Source organism: Polypterus senegalus, chromosome 2 (genome assembly GCF_016835505.1).
Source record: "Polypterus senegalus isolate Bchr_013 chromosome 2, ASM1683550v1, whole genome shotgun sequence".
Taxonomy (NCBI): Eukaryota; Metazoa; Chordata; class Cladistia; order Polypteriformes; family Polypteridae; genus Polypterus; species Polypterus senegalus.
Window position 1 is genome coordinate 115,631,214 of NC_053155.1, and position 26,684 is coordinate 115,657,897.

The window sequence follows — 26,684 nt, forward strand, 5'->3', positions numbered from 1 at the left end:
GTCCATTAAAATCAAGGTTAAACCCATTAAACAGGACAGTCGCTGTAAAAACTCAACTTTGCGGCCTCGTCTAAAACTAATATCTTCTCTGCTTACCCCACATGGGATCTTGCATTAGAGGAGATGCCCAAATTACAGGCACAGCCAACCTTATTTTTCAGACTTGGGTCCCTGCTACCCATGGCTCCCAGGCAGAGCACTGCGCTGAGACTCTCGCACTAACAGCTACTGTTGCCAGGCTCGAGTCCCTGCCAACCATGGCTGCCAGCAGGGTGCTGCGCTGAGCATCCTTTGCTCTGTCATTGCCCACTGCCTTCCCTGGCCTTACGTGGGAACAAGCCTTACATCACCCTACATTCCCATGAAACGCTCAGTGGAAGTGACCCTGAGCAATGAAATCACACTTTTCCAAGGAGCTCTCCTCCCTGCTGCTTGCCCCCTCTCCTCGGAACTGACTCTCTACATGTCCTGCCGTCTTCTCCCTATCTCTTTCTTTTCTTGATTGGTTCTCCTTCTCAGTCTCCCCTCTTTACCATGCAGGCTCCTTTTATATTTGGCCTTCCTAAGCGAGTACAGGTGTGATACACCACTCCCTCTGTGGCAATAATGAAGCACTTTCACAAGCTCACACGCAGCCAATTGGAGCTTGCAGCTCATGGGGCTCGGTTATTTATTTAAAATTAGTACAACTCCACAGACCGCTTATCACAAAGGCTTCATGAGAAAATAATTTCTTTTCTAATAATAAATTGCTGATGATTTTATTCAAAATGTGATATACAATATCGATAAGCAAAGCATTAACCATTAATTATATCACAAAAATCTGTTATGATACAAGTGAACATTCAGCATAATAAAGCTTTGTCTAACAATGCTAACAGTTTTCACGCCCCTCGATCTTAAACTATAAATCACACTGAAAATTATTAAGGTCTAATGCTTAAATTCAAATAATTGAGACTATACTGCATCTTATGGTACCATAAAGATAATTACTTGCAAGTCTTACAGATACAGAAACTAGTAGTAACAAAAAAATGCAAGGTGCAATGACAGAATATACACAAATAACTGAACGGTACGATCACAAGAAAAATTAAATACCTAGACAGTACTGTATAATGGCTAAAGCACTGAATTTTAAAACAAGAATGCAGGTTCAATTCACGTCTGTAACTCAATATTATGTACATTTATCAATGTGTCTTGGGACTTGCTGGTGAAAGCACATTCATACAAAAACACTTCTTTATAAATGTACATTTTTAAAAGAAAGATTATCCTGATTTGGCAAACTCGGTTCCTGGAGGGCTGCACTGGTTTCATATCATCCTTCCAGCCATTTTCTTAATCAGGAATCAAATAGTCTTGGTGTCATCTTGGATAATAATCTCTCCTTTCTTTCACACATCAATACTATTACACGATCTGCTTACTTCCACCTACGCAATATCAACCGTCTCCGTTCCTCTCTCACCCCACACTCTGCTGCAGTTCTTGTTCATAGCCTTGTCACCTCTCGCTTGGACTATTGTAACTCTCTTCTTTTTGGTCTCCCTCAAAAAACTCTTCACAAACTTTAACTAGTCCAGAACTCAGCTGCCCGTATTATTACGCGATCTCCTTCCACTCACCACATCACTCCTGTTCTGCATCAACTTCACTGGCTCCCTGTCAAGTTCCGCATTGAGTTTAAAATCCTTCTGCTAACCTTTAAAGCTATTCATGATTTAGCCCCTCCATATCTGTCTGACCTTCTCCACATTGTCACCCCTTCCCGTACTCTTAGATCATCATCCTCAATTAAATTGACTGTTCCTTCTGCTCGTCTTTCTACAATGGGGAACAGAGCTTTCAGTCGTTCTGCCCCCCGACTTTGGAATGCACTGCCTCCTGAGATTAGAAACATTAATTCACTTTCTCTGTTTAAGTCTTCAGTTAAAACTCATCTTTTTAATCATGCCTTCTCTATGTAAACATTGTACTGTATTGTTTGTCGGTTGCTGTGTATAATGTACGGTGTCCTTGAGTGTTTGAAAGGCGCCTATAAATAAAATGTATTATTATTATTATTATTATAAATACAACTAAACTATACAAGTAAACTTATTTATTTTACATACATTTTAACTGACTTTCTTTTTTCAGGGTTCAAAACCCTTAATTGCATCTTTAATCCTTAAAAGATAAGTTCAATATTTTTCAAGTCAGAAGTTATTTATTCACAAACATGGTATATATGCATTTGCCACACAAAATTGTGTTCTAAAGTTAAGTATGTTCTATACATTTTAAAAAATATCTTGACCACCCTGGAGTTTTATAATGGAGACCAATGGAAAATAAATGCTTAAACACTTATCGAATTCAACTTTTTCTCAAGCCAAGAAAGTTATCAGGCATTGATCTGTGTCTTGAGATTACTCACACATTGTAAAATAGCTTATATCATTTTTGAACCCCCAAAAAAAAAATTTATGTGAGAACTCCTCCTGTCACACAAGCAAATAGAAATCACATCCTTATCTCTAGAAAAATAGTACGATGAATATGTAATAAAATGATCATTGCCATATTCCTGTTGTTGTCATAAACATGCACAAGGAACATGTAAGGCATGTTTTCTTATACCAAAACTTTGGTAGCTTCAAAGTGGACATATTCATTAAGTTTTTAGGCTTTCGTTTTCTGGTGGCTCTCCTTGCCCCACAGCCTCTATTAGTAGTATTATAGAAAATACTTAACTTTACAACACAATTTGCATGGCAAATGCATACATAACATGTTACATGTTTGTGAAGAAATAGTTTTGACTTGAAAAATATGAAACTTCTCCTTTTACAAACTGCTCAACAACAATGAAAACACTGTGTAATTTAAAAATCCTTTTTTTTCACATATTTTTTAGCCACTCTAATGCCACACAGTCCTCATTACCTTACAAAAACCTTGACTTGGGTGGGAAGGTAAGGTTAGCGACAGAGTGGAATTGAACCGATGATCTTGAAGTGAAACATAACATTCATTCATGTTCATTTCTCATTTCAAAAAATTCTAACCACTGTGAAACCTTACACGTGTGAAGTACTGGAAATGTGCGTTTGTCTACTGGAGAATCTAACCTTCAATCTTTCTTAGAAAAGCCCAACACTTTATTCACTGATCCAATAATCGGCAAATTACTGAAAAGAGTATTGTCCCAAATTTGTATATAAATAATGAAAAATTGATAAAAAATATATATATATATATAGTTTGTATACATTGGTCTTGAACCTTCAACCGTTTGATTGAACGTCCAACACGCTAGCCACTTGACCAATGCTGCTTAACTGTCATATTCAAGTGATTTGACAAAACTTCAATGTCAATTAATGTAAATGATTTTTTTAAATTAGTTTGATCTACACTGGTCTTGAACATTTAACCATTTGATGGAAAGTTCAACATGCTAACCACTTGACCAACAAAGCTAATTTTTCATATATATATATGTGTGTGTGTGTTGACTAAAAGCACTATATATAAGTGTAATCACTAAAAAGTATAAGGAAATGGGAAATTTTAATTTGATGCAATTAACATAAAGATCCTGGGTCAAAACAGATGGAATACTGTTTTGTCACCAGAGATCAACATGCATGCAAAATTTGAAGGAAATCAGTTTGGTAAAATTGGGTAAAAAATTGATTGCAAAATCTGACCCAGACAAATGGAGAGGGCAAGTTGAATAAAATTGTGTAAACATCCAACATGCTGAGTACTTGACCAATTCTGCTTAATTTTCATATTAATGTAATTTGACAAAATTTCAATAGCAGTTAATCAAAATTATTATTTTTTTAATTAATTTGTCTACATTGGTATTGAACCTTTGACCATTTGATCAAAAGTCTTACACGATAACCACTTGACTAACACCACTAATTCATAAACGTGTGTTGGCTAAAAGCACCGTATTTATGTGTTTATCATTAAACGTTATAATACTGTATAAGGAAATGAAAAATTTAAATTTCATGTAATTAATGTACAGATTCTGGGTCAAAACTCAATGAAATATTGCATTGTCTCAGGAGATCAGCAAAAAAAAATGTAAGGGTTCAGTTTTGTAAAAAGCAATTTCATTAAAACAAAGGCAAAAAAGTCTTTAGCCGCACTAAGGACTTTCAACTTCTAATTAAGAAAGTGGCTGAAATGAAAATATTCAATGTGGCATCCAAAATCTTGTCACAAGTATTTGAAACTAAGACAATAAAGCACTTTTAAATCACCTTGCCTTCAATTAACACAGAAGAACCAAATTTTGCATATAATGCTACAGTTGCAGTTTTTTCCACCCTTCACTCCGTTGATTTATTAATTTTCTGAAACCACTAGCTGTTAGGAATTAATACAGTACTGTCAAATGAGATAATGTAGTAATGTCAAATGACAGATTGTAGTGAAAGCATTGCTTTTTATCTCTTTTAAAATTTACTATATATAGCATTTGTTCAAAACAATGTTACAATGATCAGTTTTTAGATTTCCTCAAGCTGCATTGCTTACAGCTTACTTATAGCTCTCTACTTAAATTTCATATGTATATTAGACATAAATAAAATATCCAAACTTAAACTTTGTGGGAAAACAATACAGCAAAATATGCGCATAAAACTAGAAACAAAATTAGCCAGAGCGAACACCTGGCTCTCTATCCTTCATAGATAGATAGATAGATAGATACTTTATTAATCCCAAGGAGAAATTCACATAATCCAGCAGCAGTATACTGATACAAAGAAACAATATTAAATTAAATAGTAATAAAAATGAAAAAATTTAAAATAAAATTAATGTTAGCATTTACTCTCCCGGGTGGAATTGAAGAATCGCATAGTGTGGGGGAGGAACGATCTCCTCAGTCTGTCAGTGGAGCAGGACAGTGACAAAAGTCTGTCGCTGAAGCTACTCCTCTGTCTGGAGATGACACTGTTCAGTTGATGCAGTGGATTATTCATGATTGACAGGAGTTTGCTTAGTGCCCGTCGCTCTGCCACAGATGTTAAACTGTCCAACTTTAATCCTACAATAGAGCCTGCCTTCTTAACAAGTTTGTCCAGGCGTGAGGCGTCTTTCACCTTTATGCTGCCACCCCAGCACACCACCGCGTAGAAGAGGGCACTCGCCACAACTGTCTGGTAGAACATCTGCAGCATCTGACTGCAGATGTTGAAGGATGCCAACCTTCTCAGAAAGTATAGTCTGCTCTGACCTTTCTTACATAGAGCATCAGTATTGGCAGTCCAGTCCAATTTGTCATCCAGCTGCACTCCCAGATATTTAAAGGTCTGCACCCTCTGCACACAGTCACCTCTGATGATCACAGGGTCCATGAGGGGCCTAGGCCTCCTAAAATCCACCACCAGCTCCTTGGTCTTGCTGGTGTTAAGGTGTAAGTGGTTTGAGTCGCACCGTTTAACAAAGTCTTTGATTAACTTTCTGTACTCCTCCTCCTGCCCACACCTGATGCAGCCCACAATAGCAGTGTCATCAGTGAACTTTTGCACGTGGCAGGACTCCGAGTCATATTGGAAGTCTGATGTATATAGATTGAACAGGACCGGAGAAAGTACAGTCCCCGGCGCCCTGTATTGCTGAACACAATGTCAGACCTGCAGTTCCCAAGATGCACATATTGAGGTCTGTCTGTAAGATAGTCCACAATCCATGTCATCAGTTGTATTTTGAAAAACTTAACACAGATCTAATGAACACACAATTAGGGTATTGAGTTTAAGAAACATTACCCAAACTTCAGCGCACTAAGCCAGTGAAAAAAATCTTATGAACTGATTCTCATGTCATGCGCACCCACACTTACACAAAGTGAGTCAATTTTAAGTTACCAGTTAATCTAACATGTATCTCATGGGGATTTGGGTACACATCATACTACCAGGAGAAAACCTTATCAATATTTAATGACCTTAAAATCATGGAGTAACCCAAAGTAACAATACCATCAGAAAGGCATCTCCTTGATCCAAACCATTGCTTAAATGCAAAACTATGCAATCTTTTTCTTTGCTATAAAATTAGGACTGTAGCCTATATAATTAAGAAATTATTTTTTAAAGGATGCCCTGTCACCAATTGCCAGGAACAAAAATACCATATTCAACTCTGAACCATTTAACATACAAGCAACCCTCACCACCTCTCTTGATCTTGTAACTCCTCTCTCAGGAAACAGTCACTATTTACAAAACAGCTTAAAAACGGTGAATTCAAATGACTACAACACATTGCATGCTGCAAGCATCACAACCTGTTGTCTGACCAAAAATATGAGCCCGAACAAGATAACATGGGAACCATCTTGAAGGCTACACATTAGACAGACTGTTTGCTTTTCATGGATATGCAAGATCATACTTGGCCCAGCAACCTCTAACTCTCCATTTACGCAATAAAGATCAAACATAGGAGCTACACATTAAACAGATGTTTTTTCTTTTTTTAATTATTTTTATGTAGCGCTTCACCCTGCATATCATAACTTTGCTTCCTGAAATGTAAAATCTCTAACACATTCATTTCATATTCCTTTAACAGCTGTCTGACTTATATTTCGTTTTTATTTTCCTACAAAGTAAAAACCAAATATAGCTCTGCAGAATAAATCTTTTCAATACCTTTAATGCATCACATGTTAAACAGGATCAGTTTCCTTTACTAGTGAGGGCTATCACTTTTCAACAGACAGCATTTATTATTTTGGGAAACAAGGACAGCTGAAAAATGTTCTTTATTGGTTTTACTGTAAAGAATATTTTGTCTTCTGAGACAACAGAATAGGCTATACTTTAGCAATTATTCATTATGCAGAAGAAAGCAAAAATGTGCTAAAAGCTTAAATGAAATACTGAACAAAAGCAGAAGCTTATTTTTGAGATTAAAAGAAAAAAGAATATTGCACTGTCATGAGCACTTTTAGAACAGTCATTTAGTCAATTGACATTAGGTGCATCCTAATTCTTAAGAAGAAAACACAGAAATGCAAATTATCTTAAACTACAGGAATACCTATTCCCATTAATGTATCCATTTACCTGAGAACTGACTGTCCATCCCTTTGTAAACCTAACTTACGTCTTTACAGTATTTGGAAGAACTGGAGCCTCTTCAAGCTTTCGTATTGTACACTGGGCAAAAGCAAAACCTGAGTGGGATGCTAATCTGTTTCTGAGCTCTGTGATACATGCATACACACACGTTCAGTCCCTAGTATTTGAACAATGCAAGTTAAAGTAACATGAGCATTTTTGGATGTGAGAGGAATATACAGAGAAAAACAACTTGAATAAAAAGAGAATATGCTCAGACGTACAGTATTATATGACTGGGCGTGGAATCAAACACAGGAATTGTGAAATATGAAAGGTCCCTCACTGTACCACCTGCTGCTTAGTTTTATTTAATTAGTAGTCTACAGTATTTTTCTCTAGAGCTTATTTACAGTGACTCTATTTAACCAACAAAATATTTAGAATATAATGACTGGAAAATGGATGAATGGATTGAGAGAAAAATGGACAGCTTAAAATATGCACATTACAGGCAGCACAGCCAGCCAGTGTGGCCTTTTAGCTTCATAGATTAATTTTAAAGCATGGGAGTGCTGATTTAGTTATAGATAGCAGGAGTAAGCTTTTTGACCTGTCTGTGCTCCAACTGGAAAACTGTAAATACAAAACAGAATTTAAAAAGTGAGGTAGATCTTTAACATTTTAACTTAAAGAATACAAAGTAACAATTTGACTTTATGTGATGTTGAGTAAACCTTGTGAATCTTGTGAACTCCTATTAACTTAGTGATGAGAGAATTATTTTAACAAATACTGTATTGCTCACATATACTGTATTATACAATACATACTGGACTGTCAAAAAAATTATTGGATTCCAATTCAGAATATGATTTCTAGGTAAAAATAATAAATTGTCTATCAGAATGCATCTATTTGTATCCTTATATTACCCAAGAAAGGCTGATATCACAATCATTTCTGATGGCCTTAAGCCTTAAGCCGACCCTTGACAAGGAGGAAAGTGAAAGCAACCCCCTGCCCTTATATCCAATGAGTTCAGAATCACACACAAAATACGCCATGCCAGCGTCCTGCCTATATTTGTTTCCTGCCTTGCATGTAGACAGACCCTTGATGCCCATAAAGCTGAAATGAAATAGGAATGTTTGATAGTATTATGTTAGATGTAAAATTACTGTTAAAACACATATTCGGGAATGACTTTATATATTCTAACTCTGACTTTATATATTCAGTTATGACTTTATATATTCTGACGCCGACTTTATATATTCAGGAATTACTTTATATATTCAAGTTTTGACTTTATATATTCAGGAATGACTTTATATATTCCAAAAATCATTTTAATTGTCTGTTTGGCACCCCATAGGGCACTGTATAATAGATATATAAAAAAACAGCTAAGGGGATAGATATATAGATAGATAGGAAGGAAAGGCACTATATGATAGTCAGACAGGGAAGCTTCTATATAATAATAAAATTACTGTTATTACTATATAGATAGACAGGGAGTTGAGGCAGGCAGAATGGAGCAGGTTAAAAAAAAAAAATTTCTCCCCAGCGGGGAATCAAACTCAGGTGTCTCAGGTATGGCAAGTCTGCTGCGTTCTGAATGATGAAATGTTACCGGTACGCCACGGAAGCTGTGACATTCTTGAACCTTTTGTGAAAGTGTTTATTTGATCTTTGGCCTTCAGGATTCACACATTTTATAGTTTATACCTACATTTTGTAACATTTATTACTAAAATATGAAAAAGTTTCTGTTTTAGCAATGTGTTTACACAGATTACTGTAGAAACGGAACACACATGAAATGAGTGCGTTCCAAATAATGATCTTTTATTTCCACTCTAAAACTCCACTTCACTTCCATATAATCAATCAAGGCATGAGCTGGGAGAAGTTCGTGCACGTTCTAAGTCGGTGGGGGGATGGAATAGCCGGCTGCTTGCAGCTTGTGTTTATCAGCACATTTAGATGAACAAAAGACACTGGAGGAGAGGTGAGAACGGTTTTAAGAAGCGATTTAAGGTGGTGCGGATCTACGAGTTTTTTCGTAGGCTCTGGTAATTCTAGTGTTAAAAGTCTTACTAAGTAGGCAGATATTATGGCATAAAGTCCTCATAAACAAACAAGGATAAATTGGCAAATAAATGTTACTTTCAGTCTGTGATTATGACACATATACAAAAATAAAGTACAAGTTATGCCATGAAAAAATAACAATATAAAATAAATTCACACCAAGAACATGGCAAGTTAAATATTTTTATTAAGAAATAATTCATAGGCAAAATTATCTGAGTAGAAAATAAATAATCCTTTCACTTAAATTGATGACCATTTAGTAAAATAATGAAGCACATGCAGGGATTTAGGCTGGAATGTATTAATTATGTCAATGGATCAAATAGATTATAACATGGCACCGACAGGCTCACCTCCTCAAACCGAGAACGACTTAACCAAATTCATGGCACTTATACTGGCTACATGCTGAGCTTTTTCAAGAGCTTTTCACAAGGCTGGTTAAGTAAGTTGCCTGGGTAACAACGTAAAACAAATCTCTAGAAGAAAAGTCAATTATTTGAGCAATGGTTATGAACAATCATATCTGCAAAAAGTAACATTTTTGCTGTTTTCAATATACTGAATATTTTGAATATTTATCATCACACTTGTAAAGAATGATTTGTAATTAGAATCACATTTATTTAAGCTTTAAGCTTTAAGTCTGAGAAGAAACACAATTGAGGTAGTGTTGCTCTTGGCATGTAGTTAAATATCATTTTCTCATATAGTTAAAAATCAAAAATTAAGTCTTCACTGACTGGCTGATTAACTCTACTTTATGTGAGGATGGTGAATTATATGTTAAAGATTCTGGGTTTTGTTATTGTCATCAAAATATCTATAAGCAAGAAAACCCCATTGTTTTGAGTCTAATATTGAGGGTTTTATTTTGTAAAATTAGTTTTACTTACAAGTCAATAATCCACTAAAACATGCCATGAAAACAATTTATCAATCTCCAGTAGTGAAGCTTCTCCGTCAAGTCATTCCACAACATAAGCCCAGGGTGAATGCATTATATAAAGTGTTTTTTAATTTACAATAAAAGTACCTTGTTTTTGTTTAAATTTGATTTTAGAATCAAATACACTGATTACAGCCTAAAGTCAAATAATTGGAAGCACTAATCAGAATCTTTTATGCAGATAGCCAAAAACACAGAAATGATGTCAACAACAAGAAGAATTAGATTCAAATTACATTTACATCAATTACATCAATTAATAATCAAGCTTACTTGTCACCAAAGAATTTTCTCCAGAACTCTGCAGCATCAGCTTTTGTGATTCGGAAATTATCACCTTGAAATTGTCCAGCAGGAAAGATTGCTTTAATTTCTGCAAGCATATGACTGAAGATCAAAGACAGCTTGGTAAGATTCCTTCTGTAAAATAAATACAAAAATAAATAATATTTTAGTATTAAATATTTATATTGTCCCAGCCAGACCTTGTCACAACTGACCGAATCTAAATAGTTATCTTATTATCATAACTTTTATAAATTTTCTCTATTATTATGTTTAACCAACTTTACTTTGCCATGGCTTTTGGTATAATCATTGAGACTGATTTCTGCTTTATTGCCTTTTAAACTTGAAATGATTGCTTATGTATGTGTATTGTGTTGTGTGTGTCACAGACTTGCACAAGATAGAAGGTGAGTCCACGTTTCTGAAAATAATCAGCTTTATCATTGAGAAGAGAGGAACATAACTCAAAGTATTTATTCAAACAGGAGTGGTCACTCAAACACACACAATATGCATGCTATGATGATGACGATGTCCTGCATTCTCTCCCTTCTCAGATCAAAAGAACAGATAGCATTCCTGCAGAGGAGAGGAGAAAGTAAGTGAGTGTAAGGCCAGGTCAGTGGCTGGTTTTAAATGTTCCTTGCATCAACCATTGGGTGACAGACATGTTACGCAGGAAGTCTGCGAACTTGAAGTTGCACCAGCAGAGGGATAGTCAGTCCCTGCCTGTGTTCATTTAATTAAGTTCTGGCGCACAGCGTAGTTGGGGGGTTGTTCAGGGTCTCAAAAATCTTACGGTATATATTGGGTAGTTTACCAATTTCTTGTTTTTATATTATAGATATGTAAACAACTCAGAACTTATACTCAGTAAAGAGCACTATACAAGAACACATTTAATTAAATGAAATACAGTAATCCCTCGCTATATCGCGCTTCGACTTTCGCGGCTTCACTCTATTGTGGATTTTATATATAAGCATATCTAAATATATAACGCGGATTTTTCACTGTTTCGTGGGTTTCTGCAGATTTCTGCGGACAATGGGTCTTTTTACTTCTGGTACATGCTTCCTCAGTTGGTTTACCCCGTTGATTTCATACAAGGGATGCAATTGGCGGATGGCTGAGAAGCTAACCAATCAGAGCACGCAGTTAAGTTCTTGTGTGCTGACTGGCTCAGCGACGGAGTGCCGAATTCAATTCCACAGCGTTAACCAGGAAGTCTCCTCTCGCTCATTCAGCATCAACGTGTTTCGCTGTGTAAAGAGTTAACTTTTGTGCTCTTTTGTGTTTATCTTTCTGCGTAGTCAAGACCTTCGTTATGGCTCCAAAACGATCTGCTCCTGCTACTGCTTCATTGGCCGTGCCTAAGTGCCAACGGAAGATGCTAACGACTGCCGAAAAGGTAAAAGTTTTGGATATGTTGAAGGAAGGGAAAAGCTACACCGCTGTAGGACGCCATTACGGTATCAATGAGTCCATGATTCTTTTTACTTAAAAAGGAGGAAAAGAATATAAGATCTACGGCTGCAGTGTCCTTTTAACCAGGGCGCAAAACGAGTTGTAAGTGGACGTAATAAGGTGGTAGTCCAGATGGAATCTGCTTTAGGGATCTGGATTGAAGACTGCCGGAAGAAGAACAACGGCGGTGCTACACAGTCACCTGAAGAGGCTTCCTTTAGAAGAGCTGTAACGCTCTCCTTTGTTGTACAATAAAACTAAACTCATCGTTATTGGACAAGTCTTCGTGTCATTGTTGGTGAGTAACCATAATTAATTTTCTACATACAGTACTTAGTACATGTACGTACGTTTAGTGACACTATACACAAGTTTACTGTATACAATTTTTCTTGCATTGTACGTATTTATTGCTGGTGGCCTGTCTATCGTAATAGCTGTAACATATGTGATATTGGAGATGCTCGATATATTTAAAATAACATTTAGGTTTTACCGTATATAAACAGTGTGTTTACATACATAATTTCAATGAATCTTACCTAACATCTAAGAGAATACAAAGGGTTTATGCTGTATAACTGTACGGGAAATGTTTACATAAAAATAACCATATAAACATATGGTTTTTACTTTGCGGATTTTCACCTTTCGCAGGGGGTTCTGAAATGCAACCCCCGTGATTGAGGAGGGATTACTGTATAAAGTATGTGTGGTCACTTGAAAAAACAGAATTTATTATGTATTGCTATTTTGAAACAGCTCTTTTATTAATCCAAGAAGAAAAGCAATCACTCACAAAATAATGAAGAACAGAGCTGGAGAAGTGACAGCCCTGTTTTGGTAGATTCAACCATCTATTCATCCACCTGCTCATAGGTGCAAAATAATGTCAACACACCAGTTTCTTCTGGACAACTTCTAATAAACCTTGTCTAACCACAATCAAGCAAGATAAAGCAGTAAGGTATATAAAGTAGCTTCTCATTTGAATTTTCTCATATTGTAATGGCAATCTTCATGCTTACAATGATATAATTAGGATATGATGTACTGTAAATGGCAGAAGACTGCATAATAAAAACTAATATATATCGATACAGATACAATAATAATAATAACACCTTTTATTGCATTTAGACTATGAACACTTAAATGCTATCTGCTTGCTTCTGGTCTCTTACGTTATATAAAACCTTACATATTTTACAAATAAAAAGAAACTAATGCCTCCCAACCATAGTCTGAATGTCAGTAAATTGTCTCAAAGAAGCAAGCAATTAGTGCAATCTGAAAGTATACCTGTATACCTGCACTCTGCTGCCAGTACTGCTTAAGCTACAGAAATATTGCTTTATGCATAAATCAAAGTCCAAACAGCAATTTAAACATCTCTATCCCCAAACTACTGATTTTGTTCTGTCCTATTCTAAAAAAAATTTTTTTTTCATTATATGGTCACAATTACATGATGAGTATCTCTGCTCCTTGAATGTATTCCAGGCATTTCATACTGTAGGCTTTTATAGGCTGATAAGTACTGAACTTTACAAATAGGCAAAATATTCCATAGGTACTGATTGAAGCCTGAGGACTGTACTAAAGCAATCCCAACACAACATCAAGATTTAAAAGTTCAAATGCTAAAGCTAACAAAAGCAATCACAAAAAAGTGAACAAAGTGAAAGCAACCTAACTAAGCAACAAATACTGTGGTATAGGAAAACCTTATACAAAAAATTTGGCATTAATAAATTAAGCACTGAGTATGACAAGAAGCTAATGCTGAATATTTCTCCCTATAAAGATTATTTTTATTCTAGTGCACCACATTACTGATTCACTGCCTGGACAAAAATGGGGCCACGGTTAAATGGCATTTCTCAAGGAAGATTACTAGTGCTTGCTATGCTGACTGCTTAGAGGTTAAAAAAGAAATAAGACATCGGGGTTCTTTAGCAACAGGTGCAGTCTAAAGAGATGAACCTCTAAGTCCAATTTGATATTTTGGAGACTACTCTAGGCAATATATTAAAGCCAGAGGAAGAAAGTAAAAAAAAAAAAAGAAATTACCCTAGCAGATTTACATGCCTTTTCTTAACAGCACTTAAAATAAACCAAAAGTGCAGCACACACAGCACCTTTCAAGCACCTGTTAACTGTTTTGGCTTTTCCGTTACAAACACACAAATGCAATAACAAGTGTCTGTTAAGCCAGAATATAGTTCCTTGAAAACCAAAATGATAGATGAAGTGTAAGCCAGGTGCACATTAATGGTTAAAAAGATACAAACCATAAGAATAAGACAGTAAGTATGACAGGCAGTAAGAAAATAGAGAAATCCAACATGCAACATGAAATTACAGAGGAACAGGAAGAAAGTAAAACACTAAACAAAAAATGCAATTATAAGTAATATTCAATACATGTGTTGTTAAAGCAGAGTTAAAAATAATCTCACAGCTGGTGACCCATCTGGATTTTCAGAAAAAAAAGGTTACTGGGCCAAAATACACCTTACTGAAAAGGGGACTCAGCCATGAAAAGGGTAAATCATTACAAAGTGTTCAAGAACATGCAGTTGCATAAATCATTACCTTCTGTGGCAGTGTGACATAGTGAATTTGCATTAACACCTGTCGTGTGTCAGAAAGAATTCATTTGTGTATACAGTACAGCACAAAGGGGAATCGGGCTACAGACAGTTACTGGGCCGTATCACCAAAAACACACAGCAGTAACAATGTATCAGTGAGTTATTTAATGGATGCTGGTAAACATGCCAAAAACTGCATAAAGCTGCCAGTTTTACAGATTTATTTTTTGCCTTGCAGATGGCATCAAACATTTGAATTAATTACTATTTAAGTTAGAATCCAAATCCAAATATATATATATATGCATATTTTGAATAACACATTCGTTATTCATGTTTCAAAATTATCTTTTGTATTTGGTGCATTTTATTTTTCATACTGCACCTGTAAATACTGTATAGCACACTAAGCTCATAAGTGGAAGTTTGTCTATTATGTACAAATTTGCCGTTTTGTCCAGAATTATTGTTTCTTACCTTTACACAACATATTATTGCATTATACTGTATTATAAAATGCACATTAAACAGAACTGCTTCAGCTTAAACAATGACCCATTTTAATGAAGCTTCTTAAATCATTCACCCATGTTAATTATTCTCCCGATTTATTAATCATGGAACTAAATTAATCAATTGTAGGTCTTCAACGGTTGAAGCCCATCCCAGCATCTGTAATTTTTAAGTAGTAATGAACTATGGATGTGGACACCAGGCAATTAGAGTGACTCTTGTTTAAACAAAGTTATGAATATCAAATAGAGAAAACATGGTGGTATTTTAATGACCACATGTATAAAAAAGACTAAATAGAAAGTGAAGGATTCAAACAAAGTCAGCACATCACACAGCAGGAAAAAAAATAATTTTAGACGATGTGTAGCAAAATATATAACAATACTATGTCATGGGACAGAATGGTAGTGCAAAGGTTAACATTTCCATTTCAGAACTTAGCAGTCCTAGGTTAGAATCCTGACCCAGTCTCTGCCCTTGTGGAATGTGCAATTAGCACTTGTTTGCATTTTCATTTGGGTACTCTGGTTTCCTCCCAAAATTCCAAAGGCCCTTGTATTAGGCTGACAGGAAACTCTATGTAGGTAGTTTTTCAGTTACTGCAAGTGTGTACATGAGCATGGCCTGCAATAAACTGGCACATCGCCCTGCCTTATGCCCAGCGCTATCAGGACTGATATGGGCTAAGTAAGATTGAAAATGGATAGATGGATTAACTATGTCACGCATTTTTAAGATGGGTGTTTTCTGACCATTCAAAGACCTTGATTTCCAAGTTAGTAGTCTGACACAATAATAGGATTCACTAAGGAACCTACTTTTTGTTAAGATTCAATATAGATATTTATACCCTGACCTTTAATAAAAGGGAAGATAAAAATGTGAACACAATTTGACATGTAGTCTAATGATACACCCAAACAGTTTCTATAACTGTTACTTTTTGGTTAGGTAAGGGGCAAAATTTATTGAAAAAGATTTATGAGGTCTTCCCTACTTGGAGCCACAGCTATTAATCTATATACAGTACATATATTGCAAAGTTGACTCACTCACTCACCAACAAAAACACTATTTACCATTTAATTAAAAAGCTGAAATTTGGGAGGACGGTACACCTAGGTCTGAACGTATTTGCTAAGAAAGAACATTTCAATACATTAATATTTATTTTATATTATTTAATATTTAATAATATTTTATTTAACCATGCACTCCCCCGAGAACAGAAAATCTAAATACTCCAAAATCTCAAGAATGCTTTGACAGATTTTAATGAAATGTCATAATATCACAGAGGAAAAGAAATGAACCAACCTTTGTTTGTTTTGATTTGTCAATTATTTTTTTGTTGATATTTATTAATATAATGTTAACTTATATGATATGTGCTATGTTGAGGGCATGCTTTATATGCAACTGAAGGACAAAGCAGAATCAACTGATGGCCCATGCAGACAGCACCATTGGAGTGGACTGATGACTTAAAACAGGGCAGTGTTCTGAACAGGAAACAAGAGACATGATCATGTTGTGAAATAGCAAGCTTAAGGAAAATGTAAAAAGCTCAGTGGTTAGCAAACACTGCTTTTTCTGTTGACCTGTATTCTGTGTGTACTGGCTCTCATCTTGGTTATCCATTTTGCTTCATTGACCTCCAAACCCCACCCCCAGTCACAATGCTAAAAACTACACAGGCAACAGAATTATATCGATCCCCCTGCTCTTTGATCACAAAACTGCTAACCACAAGGGAGATCACCTCAAACCCCTTCCCAAAGCCCCAATTTCTGTGTTTATATTGCACAATACCCCAGTGTCGGTCTTATATCATGGCACTTGAATTTCTAATTGAGAAGCCAAGCAAATTGTGTTTACGATGCCCAAAGTTACAGCTCCGTGCTCCTTACTCTTCACGTTGATACATCAGTGTATCACATGGTTCTCTCATTTATGTGTATTCACTTTAGCCCTGCTTTGGATATATACTGCTCAAAAATTTAGTGTAAATGAAAGTGACAACAGGTGCACGGGAGAGACAACAGAAAGACAACCCCCAAAAAGGGAAAGGGTTTCCTGGTAGTGGCACAGACAATTACTCTCTCCTTATTCTTCCTGACTGATTCTTCTCTCATTTTGCATTTTGCTAGTGTCAGTGTAACTACTGATAGTATGATGCAGTACCTGCAGCCGATTCAGGTAGTCCAACTCCTCCAGAGTGGCACATCCATATGTGCCATCACAAGAAGGTTGACTGTGTCTCCAAGCACAGTCTCAAGAGCATGCAGGTGATACTAGGAGATGGACTGTTACACAAGGAGACCTGGACGGGGCCGTAGAAGTGCATCAACTTAGCAGCAGGAATGGTATCTTCTCCTTTGAGCAAGGAGGAACAGGAGGAGCACTGCCAGCTGGCTACTGATGTGCATGTTTCTGACCATTCTGTCAGACTATGAGGGTGGCGTGAGGGCCCAACATCCTATAGCGGAACCTGTGTTCACAGCCCCCACCATGCAGCCTTATTCGCATTCACTAGTGATGCGCCATTGGGGCGCCCCGTTCTCTTCACAGATGAGAGCAAGTTCACACTGAGCATATGTGACAGGCTTGAATGAGTCTGGAGATGCTGTGGTAAATATTATGCAGCCTGCAACATCATCCAACATGTGATTGTGATTGTCTGGCGAGGCATGTCTTTGAAGGGCACACAGACAGTACCCTGACGGCTGTTACATACCGGGATAAAAATCTATATATATAATTCACTAAGGCAAGACGACCATGGAAAGCACGCCGGAAGGGTCGTGGATTCACTAAGCCGCCGACAAGTTAGACACCTATGGCGCACGTAGGAAGGAGCCACGCCCACCAACTCAGACGCGACGACACAGAAAAAATGGCGTCATTTATATTCGTCTGTCGTAGAGGCAACATGCAGCTCCGACCCACGCTGACTGTTAATAGAGGCATGTTTCTCGCGGAGGTGAATCGCCATAAGCAGCGTGTAAAACAGTTTGCAAGGGGTATCCCATGGGATCCTTAAAACATTCCTTTACAACTGAGGTTAAAACACAATAAAGTAAGCAGTCTTAAAAAAACGAGTTTTCGGTTACGACTCACGACCGCGTGCACCCTGGCAAACTGTTTTACACGCTACATACAGCAATTCGCATCCGCGACAAACATGCGTCTTCTTAGATGCTCCTGCACTTTGTACACACCCCCCTCCCACCTCGCTACTACTGTGGTCGGGTGTCTTGGTGGATTATATATAGAAAGGCAGCCAAAACCGCAAAGAGCAATGAAAAGTCTACGTGAGTCACAGGTGCATCTGGACTGTACAAAGACGACAACGACTCGAGTGATGAGTTGAAGGTGGGCACATGAGCAAGCAGTGCATACTGAACGAGAAATCAGCAGACTAGCATGACGGAGGGAGCGGAGTGGATGTCCTTCTCCTCTCCTCCCGTTCCACCCTCCGTGCCACACGGACGATTGTGTGTTGGTTCGTTCCGTGCATTGGTTAAAACCCAATGAAGGAAGCAGTCTTTAAAAACCAATACGCCCTGTGCCTCTGTTTCATTACCGTCTCACCTGCTTCACCAATGCAGGCCCCGCAACAGGGCAGCCAACCGGGTAACCAAAGTCTTTGGGTTCAGGGAGGAGTATGGTTACAAAGCTGAAACTTAAAGGAATTGACGGAAGGACACCACCAGGTGTGAAGCCTTTCGCTTCATTTGATTCAACACAGGAAACCTCACCCGGCCCGGACACGGAGAGGATTGACAGATTGATAGCTCTTTCTCGATTCTGTAGGTGGTGGTGCATGGCAGTTCTTAGTTGGTGGAGCAATTTGGCTAGTTATTTCCGAAAACGAACGAGACTCCCACCTGCCAAGTAGTTACACAGCCCAACAACAGTCGGTGTCTAAATTCTTAGACGGACAAGTGGCTTTCAGCCACGTGAGATTGAGTATTAACAAGTCTGTGATGCACTTGTATGTCCGGTACTGCACGCACGCTACACTGAATGGATCAACGTGTGTCTACCCAGCGCGGGGAGCCGTGCGTAAGCCGCTGAACCCCATTCGTGATGGAGACCGTGGCTTGCAATTTTTCCCCACGAACGAGAAATTCCCAGTACGTGCGGGTCATACGCTCGCACTGATTACGTGCCTACCCTTTGTAAACCCCCCCATGGTCGGGTGACTTGGTGGATTATATATAAAAAGCAGCCGGAACCGCAAAGAACAATGAAAAATCAACGTGGAAACCGACTGAGGCGGTGTTTGGAAAATTAACAGTCAACGTGACTCACAGGTGCGTGTGGACTGTACACAGACGAAAGCGACTCAGGTAGGGAGTTGGGGGCGGGTACATAAGCGGGCAGTGCGTACTGAACTAGCGCTGTTCAACCCCGTCCTTCGCTTTGGAAGGAGAAGGCGCTCCTCCGGTTTTCAGTCACGGACAATTGTATGTTGGTTCGTAGTGTGCATTGTTGCAATGTTACTTTTTTTGGTGGTTTATTAAATTACGGATTTTTCAAATGTTTATTTTTTCCCTCTGTGCTTAAAAATCATTTAAACAGCGCCCTGATTATGCGGCGTATGCTACGCCGTGGGTTGGCTAGTACAATAAAATCCTCATAGCCATTGTGAGACCTTATTCAAGTGCAGTTGACCCTGGGTTCTTCCTGGTACAAGACAATGCTTGACCTCATGAGAGCACACACCAAAACCAATCTAGACCTGCTGTAACTGGCCTCTCACTTTCCCGCTATATCACAATTCTGGGAACTTTTTGAATGCCCCTCGTATACGCAGGTATAGGCTATATACTACTACATTTATATTTAAAAATGGCATTTGTAAATAAAGATCTTTATCCATACTAGTGTTTTCACATCATTTATGAAAGTATCTCCACTCACACAACTGAAAATGTATATGATATAACCATTCACCTATACGGTACTGGGAATGCATTTATCATAAGAAACCAGAAGAGGAAGTTTCCTCACTGAAGGGATGGTTACATCTCTGGCCATGAGATTTATCACAAAGCTGTAGCTGTGAGTGAGCTGTTTGTTTTTTGTGCCACGTATGTAGCATTCAAACTGTACAAATTACAATTTACAGGCATACAGGTAAGCAACACAACAACCACCATGGAAAGCAAAGCTTCGGTGTTCACTATGGTGGAATATGATGGGTAACCAATCAGTGAATGAGATGTTGTAATAAGCAGCATCCAGTAAGGGAGTCTGTGTTTTTAAAGGTCTACATTTTCACCCACTTGCACTGAAATGCTGAGCTGATATTTTCAGAAATATATTGTTCTACAGAGCTTTTCCAAAGGTTTAAAAACACCTAAGTAGTGAGGACAAAGGGCAAAAAAGGAGACTAATGTCTGCATTTTTAAATGAAAGCTTAATAGTGTGAACATAGCTATACACAGACACATAATAAATGACAGGCTGAAATACTAACTAAAATTTGTATATTGAAATAACTGGAAAAAACTGAGCCACAGAATACGCTGTTGGTAACAGTAAAGAAAAGACCTCCGTGGTACACATGATATAAGATATAGGGTGTGATACATTGTTCATCATAGCTACAACGCAGCCAGCATTCTTCATTGTGCTACTGTCACCAGAGAGGCCAGGTTAATAATTATTAATTCTGTGGGTATGTACTCTTTTCATACTATTGTACCAGATTACCACTGTGAAACACAGTACATGCAATCACGGTGAAGAAGGTCAAAATTAGGAAACAATGACTCAAGTAAGGAAAGGTAAATCTCCCGTTGAAATAGGTGTAGTTCAGAAGGCAATGTTTAGATTAAACATGAAACAGAGTACAAGTTACCATTCACAGAAATATCAATGCACCTGATGTAAGAGGGTAAAGACATAATAAGCAAACACTGAAACATATTCTGTTGATACAGCACCCTCTTCCTAGCTAGCACATCCAGTCAGATATTTGAGCACAAAAACACAGAATAAAGAAAGCTCAATTAAATAAGCCAAATTGCAAATGGGTCAAGGAATTCATTTAGGTACATTTACTACTTACGATATTGTTAAATTAAAAGTCATAAACAGAATGAGATCCATTTGGACTGATAAATAACTTCTGTCAATATTGGTAAATACTTAAACTAGATAAAGAAGGAAGCAGCTTTTTACATTAAAAAGACACATTTTAACAATGGAATACATTCTTTAAAAAGTGTTGAATGTTGCTTAGCAACATAAAATACAGGCTAGGAGAAATGTTCTGTATTCACTTTGAAAACAATTCTTCAAGTAGAGAATAGGGATTGAAAAACAGCCACAGGCAGTCCCCACACTTACAGTGGGTTGAAGGTGCTTTTCACTGAGTAAGTATTAAAATGAGGTACTGTATGTGAATTAAAATATTTTCAGCAGGAGCAAAACCATAATTTTAAGTACTGTATATCAAATATTACATCCATTCAGTAGATTTTACGATAAACATCCATCTGTTTTCAAAATCTACTTTTGTATGATTGTGGCAATCTGGAGTCTATCCTAGCATCTTCGGTGAAATTGCAGGAACCCTCCCTAAACAGGATATCACTTTATCATTGTGAGTTAACTCATGACCACTCACATTTAGGGTCAATTTAAAAATATTGATTACCACATATTTGGGACTCCATGAGCAACCGCTCATTCGACACAAAGTCAAACCAGAGGTACCCAAGGATTCTCCGAAGAGACATACAGTCCCAATCAAAAGTTTAAGACCACTTGAAAAATGGCAAAAAATCATATTTTGCATGGTTGGATCTCAACAAGGTTCCAAGTAGAGCTTCAACATGCAACAAGAAGAAATATGAGTGAGACAAAACATTTTTTGAGCATGCAATTTAATGAAAACAATGATTAAACTGAAACAGGCTGTTTTACAGCTGATAAAAAGTTTAGGACCACACCTCCAAAAAAACCGTAAACCCCCCCAAAACAGAAATCAAACTTCCAAAGATGAACTCAGTACTGAGTAGCTCCACCGTTATTGTTGATCACTTCAAAAATTTGTTGCAGCATGCTTGATGCAAGCGTTTCCATGAGGTGAGTGGGAACATTTCTCCAAGTGGTGAAGAAGGCCGCACGAAAGGCATCTACTGTCTGGAACTGTTGTCCATTTTTGTAAACTTCCCTTGCCATCCATCCCCAAAGGTTCACAATTGGATTTAGATCAGGGGAACAAGCAGGATGGGCCAAAAGAGTGATGTTATTCTCCTGGAAGAAGTCCCTTGTCCTGCGGGCATTGTGTACTGTAGTGTTGTCCTGTTGAAAAACCCAGACGAGGGCCCTCAGTCATTAGGAATGCTCTCTGCAACATCTGGACATAGCCAGCGGCCATTTGACGCCTCTGCACTTCCTGAAGCTCCATTGTTCCACTGAAGGAAAAAGCGCCCCAGACCATTATGACGTGTAGAAAACATTTCAGGTGGGATCTGCTTGTCATGCCAGTAACGTTGGAAACCATCAGGACAATCAAGGTTATATTTTTTCTCATCAGAGAAAAACTTTCTTCCACCTTTGAATGTCCCATGTTTGGTGCTCTCTTGCAAAGTCCAAACGAGCAGTTCTGTGGCGTTCAAGGAGACGAGGTCTTTGAAGATGTTTTTTGTTTTTGAAGCCCTTCGGTCTCAGATGCCGTCTGATGGTTATGGGTCGAGGATCGTCCAGTGTCTTGACGGATAGCCAATTGGATCCTCCGGCTCAGTGCTGGTGAAATTTTTTTGGGTCTTCCAATTGAGTTATTTGTTCCATAACCCTCACGATCATTTAAGAAATTTCAAATGACTGTCTTACTGCGTCACACCTCAGCAGCGATGGTGCGCTGTGAGAGACCCTGCTTATGCAGTTCAACAACCCGACCACGTTCAAAAAGGGAGAGTTTTTTTGCCTTTGCCATCAGAACGTGTGACTGACTACCTGACAGAAAATGACAATGAATCCACATCTTTGCACAGATTTGGCCTTTTAAAGGCATGTGGTCCTAAAATTTTGATCAGCTGTAACAGCCTGTTTCAATTTAATCGTTATTTTCAATTAACACTAGAATTACCACAGCCTACGAAAAAACTCGTAATTCCGTCCCACCTTAAATCGCTTCTTAAATCCCTTCACACCTCTCCGCCAGCGCCCTTTGTCTTCTAAATGTGCTGATAAAGAGAAGCTAGGAGCAGCCGGCTATTCCATCCCCCCACCAATTTAGAACGTGCACGAACTTCTCTCAGCTCATGCCTTGATTGAGTATCTGGGAGTGAAGTGGAGTTTTAGAGTGGAAATTATACATCGTTGTTTGGAACACACGCATTTCATGTCTGTTCCGTTTCTACAGTAATCTGTGTCAACACATTGTTAAAACAGAAAGTTTTTTTATATTCTAGTAGTAGATGACAAAATGTAGGCATAAACTATATAATGTATGAAGCCTGAAGTCCAAATAGCAAAGAAACATTTTCACAAGAATAACACAATTGCGCTTTTATTCAAAAATATAACTACAGAAACAAAAAGCCGCCTAAAAATGCAACATTGACACCAGTTTATTGTAACTGCCTCTGTGGTTCAATAGACTTAGTCCCCGCTTGGGAATCGAGGGGTCACGAGTTCGATCCTGCGCCCCTCCGTTTTGAGAAGTAAACTGTTCTTAGTCTTACTGTTTTAGAATAAAAGCATACATTTGATTTCAGTCTGTAAAAGCCGGTGCAATTTATGATCCTTGTAAAGGTTAGCTTTTTTTTTTTTAATTCACTTTTCATTCTCTCAGTCGCGTTCAGAATCAATTCATACAACCCCATCTGACACGGCTGTTTTCACTAAAGACGCGCTATAGCTCTGCAGTGTACCACGATGCATACTAACGCCAAACACTCCCCGGGGTTCTGACACACAAACGCTAGCGAAGTTGCCTTCTTCGTATCTCACCGTCACTTGCTTTTCTTTTTTTTCAGTTTTATTGAGTGTTCCTGCCAGTCCCCGCATGTATTTGTAAATGAATGATGAAAAAATTGTATTGAACCTTCAACCATTTGATTGAAAGTCCAACATGCTAACCACTTGACAGACACCGCTAATTCATATATATGTGTGTTGGCTAAAAGCACTTTATATATGTGTATTTGCTAAAAGTATAATATAAGGAAATGAGAAATTTATATTTGACGTAATTAATGTACAGATTCTGGGTCAAACTGATTAAATATAACATTGTCACCGAAGATCAGCCTGCATGCAAATCTAAAGGAAATCGGTTTGGTAAAAGTGGGTAAAAGATTGATTGCAAAATTTAACCCAGACAAGCAGAGACGGCAAGTTGAATAAAAACATGTAATAATAATAATAAAAATATAGAGTATGTCCTATCATTACTGCGATGGGCTGGCGCCCTGCCCAGGGTTTGTTTCCTGCCTTGCGCCCTTTGTTAGCTGGGATTGGCTCCAGCAGACCCCCATGACCCTGTAGGATATAGCGGGTTGGATAATGGATGGATGGATGGACGTCCTATCATTAGCTGATTTATAAAACAAAAAACTCTTAATCGCTTGGTATTTACATTTAATTTTGTATAATTTTGTACAGAACATACAGGCAGCAATTTCTTTTTCCAATTTTAAATGTCACTACACACCAAAACATTTATGGCCCATGAGGTTTAATTCACTGAAGAAGGTAGACCAATTAGATGGCATGTTGTATACAGGTTAAAGTGAAGTCTGAACTACCACCATGCTGAATAGTAAATATAAGACTTGGCTCTTTCACTAAAACTAAAACTATAAAAAGACAACCAATGCAAGTGTTGATTTCCAAGTAATATTAATTTACAGTATTTGTCACCCATTCAACATCATCTGGGGACCATTTTAACGGTACTGGATATAATAATTTACCAAAGTTATCAGTGTTTACTTTTTAAATTTAAATACTTCTTTATATTTAAATACTTACATCAATAAATGACATTAAATTGGGAAAGTTCACAATTCAGCTGAAAGATGATAAAGCATTAATTTATACTTTTTACATGTATATCTATATTTGACATAAAATATTTGATCACCATCAGCCTAATGACAATTGTCTGAACTAATACTGATTAATTTGGCAAATGTTTCTGTATTGTTTCATCTTGTTGGAGCATGTAAGGGTCATGACCGTTTTCACACTTTATGGAAAGATCAATTCTGTGCAGTTTTTCCTTGAAACACTAATCTCAAAACTTCAAACAAAAGTAACTTTAATTAGCATGGCAGTTTCATAAAATGTTACAGCTTCCTATATGTATTCCATATCATTTCTGATTTTGACATATTTAATATGGAAAGTATGTCCATTTTATTTGTCTTGCTGTTCCAAGTGAAGCTTAGAAATGTCTTAAATCCTGACAAATCGCACTGAATATCACCTCAAATTCTAAACAATAACACTAAACAACTAAATTCCATGTCCTTGTCAGTCTGGACAATAGTATTCAACCAAGATCAAGGTTATTTGTTGCAAGCTTTGGTTCTTTGTGTAGTTAAGCAATACTCAGCAGACAAGAGAGAAAGCTTTATCAAGAAGTGGATAAATCTGCTTTGAAACATAAATGTGTAAAAAGTATGTAGAGTATGTGTGCATCCAGCTAAAAATAATGTGCTAGAAAAAAATATAAAACTATGGATCAATATTTTAATTCAAACATACTTTAACCAAAAAACTTGTTACATCTTTCAAAAACCATTAAGTCTGGTAATTGTTTGAAATGTAAAAGAATCAAAAATGGTTAATGTCAAAATACAACTCATTTACAATATTTAACCAGATTTCACAACATCTAACACTAATTTCCACATCTTACTTAGCAAAAATGTTCACATGTAATCTCATGGGTGTTGGTTTTACTTAGGGCATGCTAAATATTTATTTAAAGCATTTAAATATCTGATATGCCTCAAATGACTTAGCCCATAAAACATGGAAGCCATCAAGTTACTTATGACATCCACTTGTTTTTATCCTTACAGGACACTTTCCTTTGCTTAAATGGCCTTGTGCAAGTATGAGTGTAGGTGTATTTATGGGTGGGTGATGGAAAGGACTAGCGCCTTGAAATAAGCTGTTTCTTGTTTTACATCTCCTCTGCAGCTGGGATTGGTCTCCTGTAATACTGAACAGGCTTAAGTGGGTTTGAAAATGTTAAGTTATGTTAAAATAAATCTGCAATAGCTCTGGATTAATGCTACCCCCTTTTTATGAGACTTTGGACTTCCTAATCAAGAGACCTCAGTATGTGTGGATTGGCAGCATTACATTCTCCATGCTAATCTTCTAGAGGAAGGGTGGGCAAAGTCGGTCCTGGAGGGCCACAATGGCTGCAGGTTTTTGTCCCAACCCAGATGCTTAATTTCATGGCTTGTTAGTGCTTTTAACTCTGTCATGTCAGGTCATTCTCATATCCTAGATTTTCTTTTCTTTCTAAGGATATCATACAAAAGATTTGAAGCCTAAAATGGATAATGGTAATTCTCAGTTCTTCACTTTTTTCTCTTCACTTTCTTTCCAAGTACTGTATTTAGTAAAACCAAACAGAGCACAATGTAAAAACACAGGTGTGGTGCAAACATGCTGAATGAAGAA

The 26,684-nt window shown here is 37.4% G+C and overlaps 1 protein-coding gene across 1 annotated transcript in view; it reads right to left on the minus strand.

The window, feature by feature from the left end:
• The window catches only part of cblb (Cbl proto-oncogene B, E3 ubiquitin protein ligase), a 234,183-nt gene that overhangs the window by 122,780 nt on the left and 84,719 nt on the right, over positions 1-26,684 (minus strand). The window contains exon 3 of the mRNA XM_039744429.1: positions 10,420-10,566. Coding sequence (XP_039600363.1) covers positions 10,420-10,566 — 147 coding nt within the window. The remainder of the gene's footprint in view (positions 1-10,419; positions 10,567-26,684) is intronic.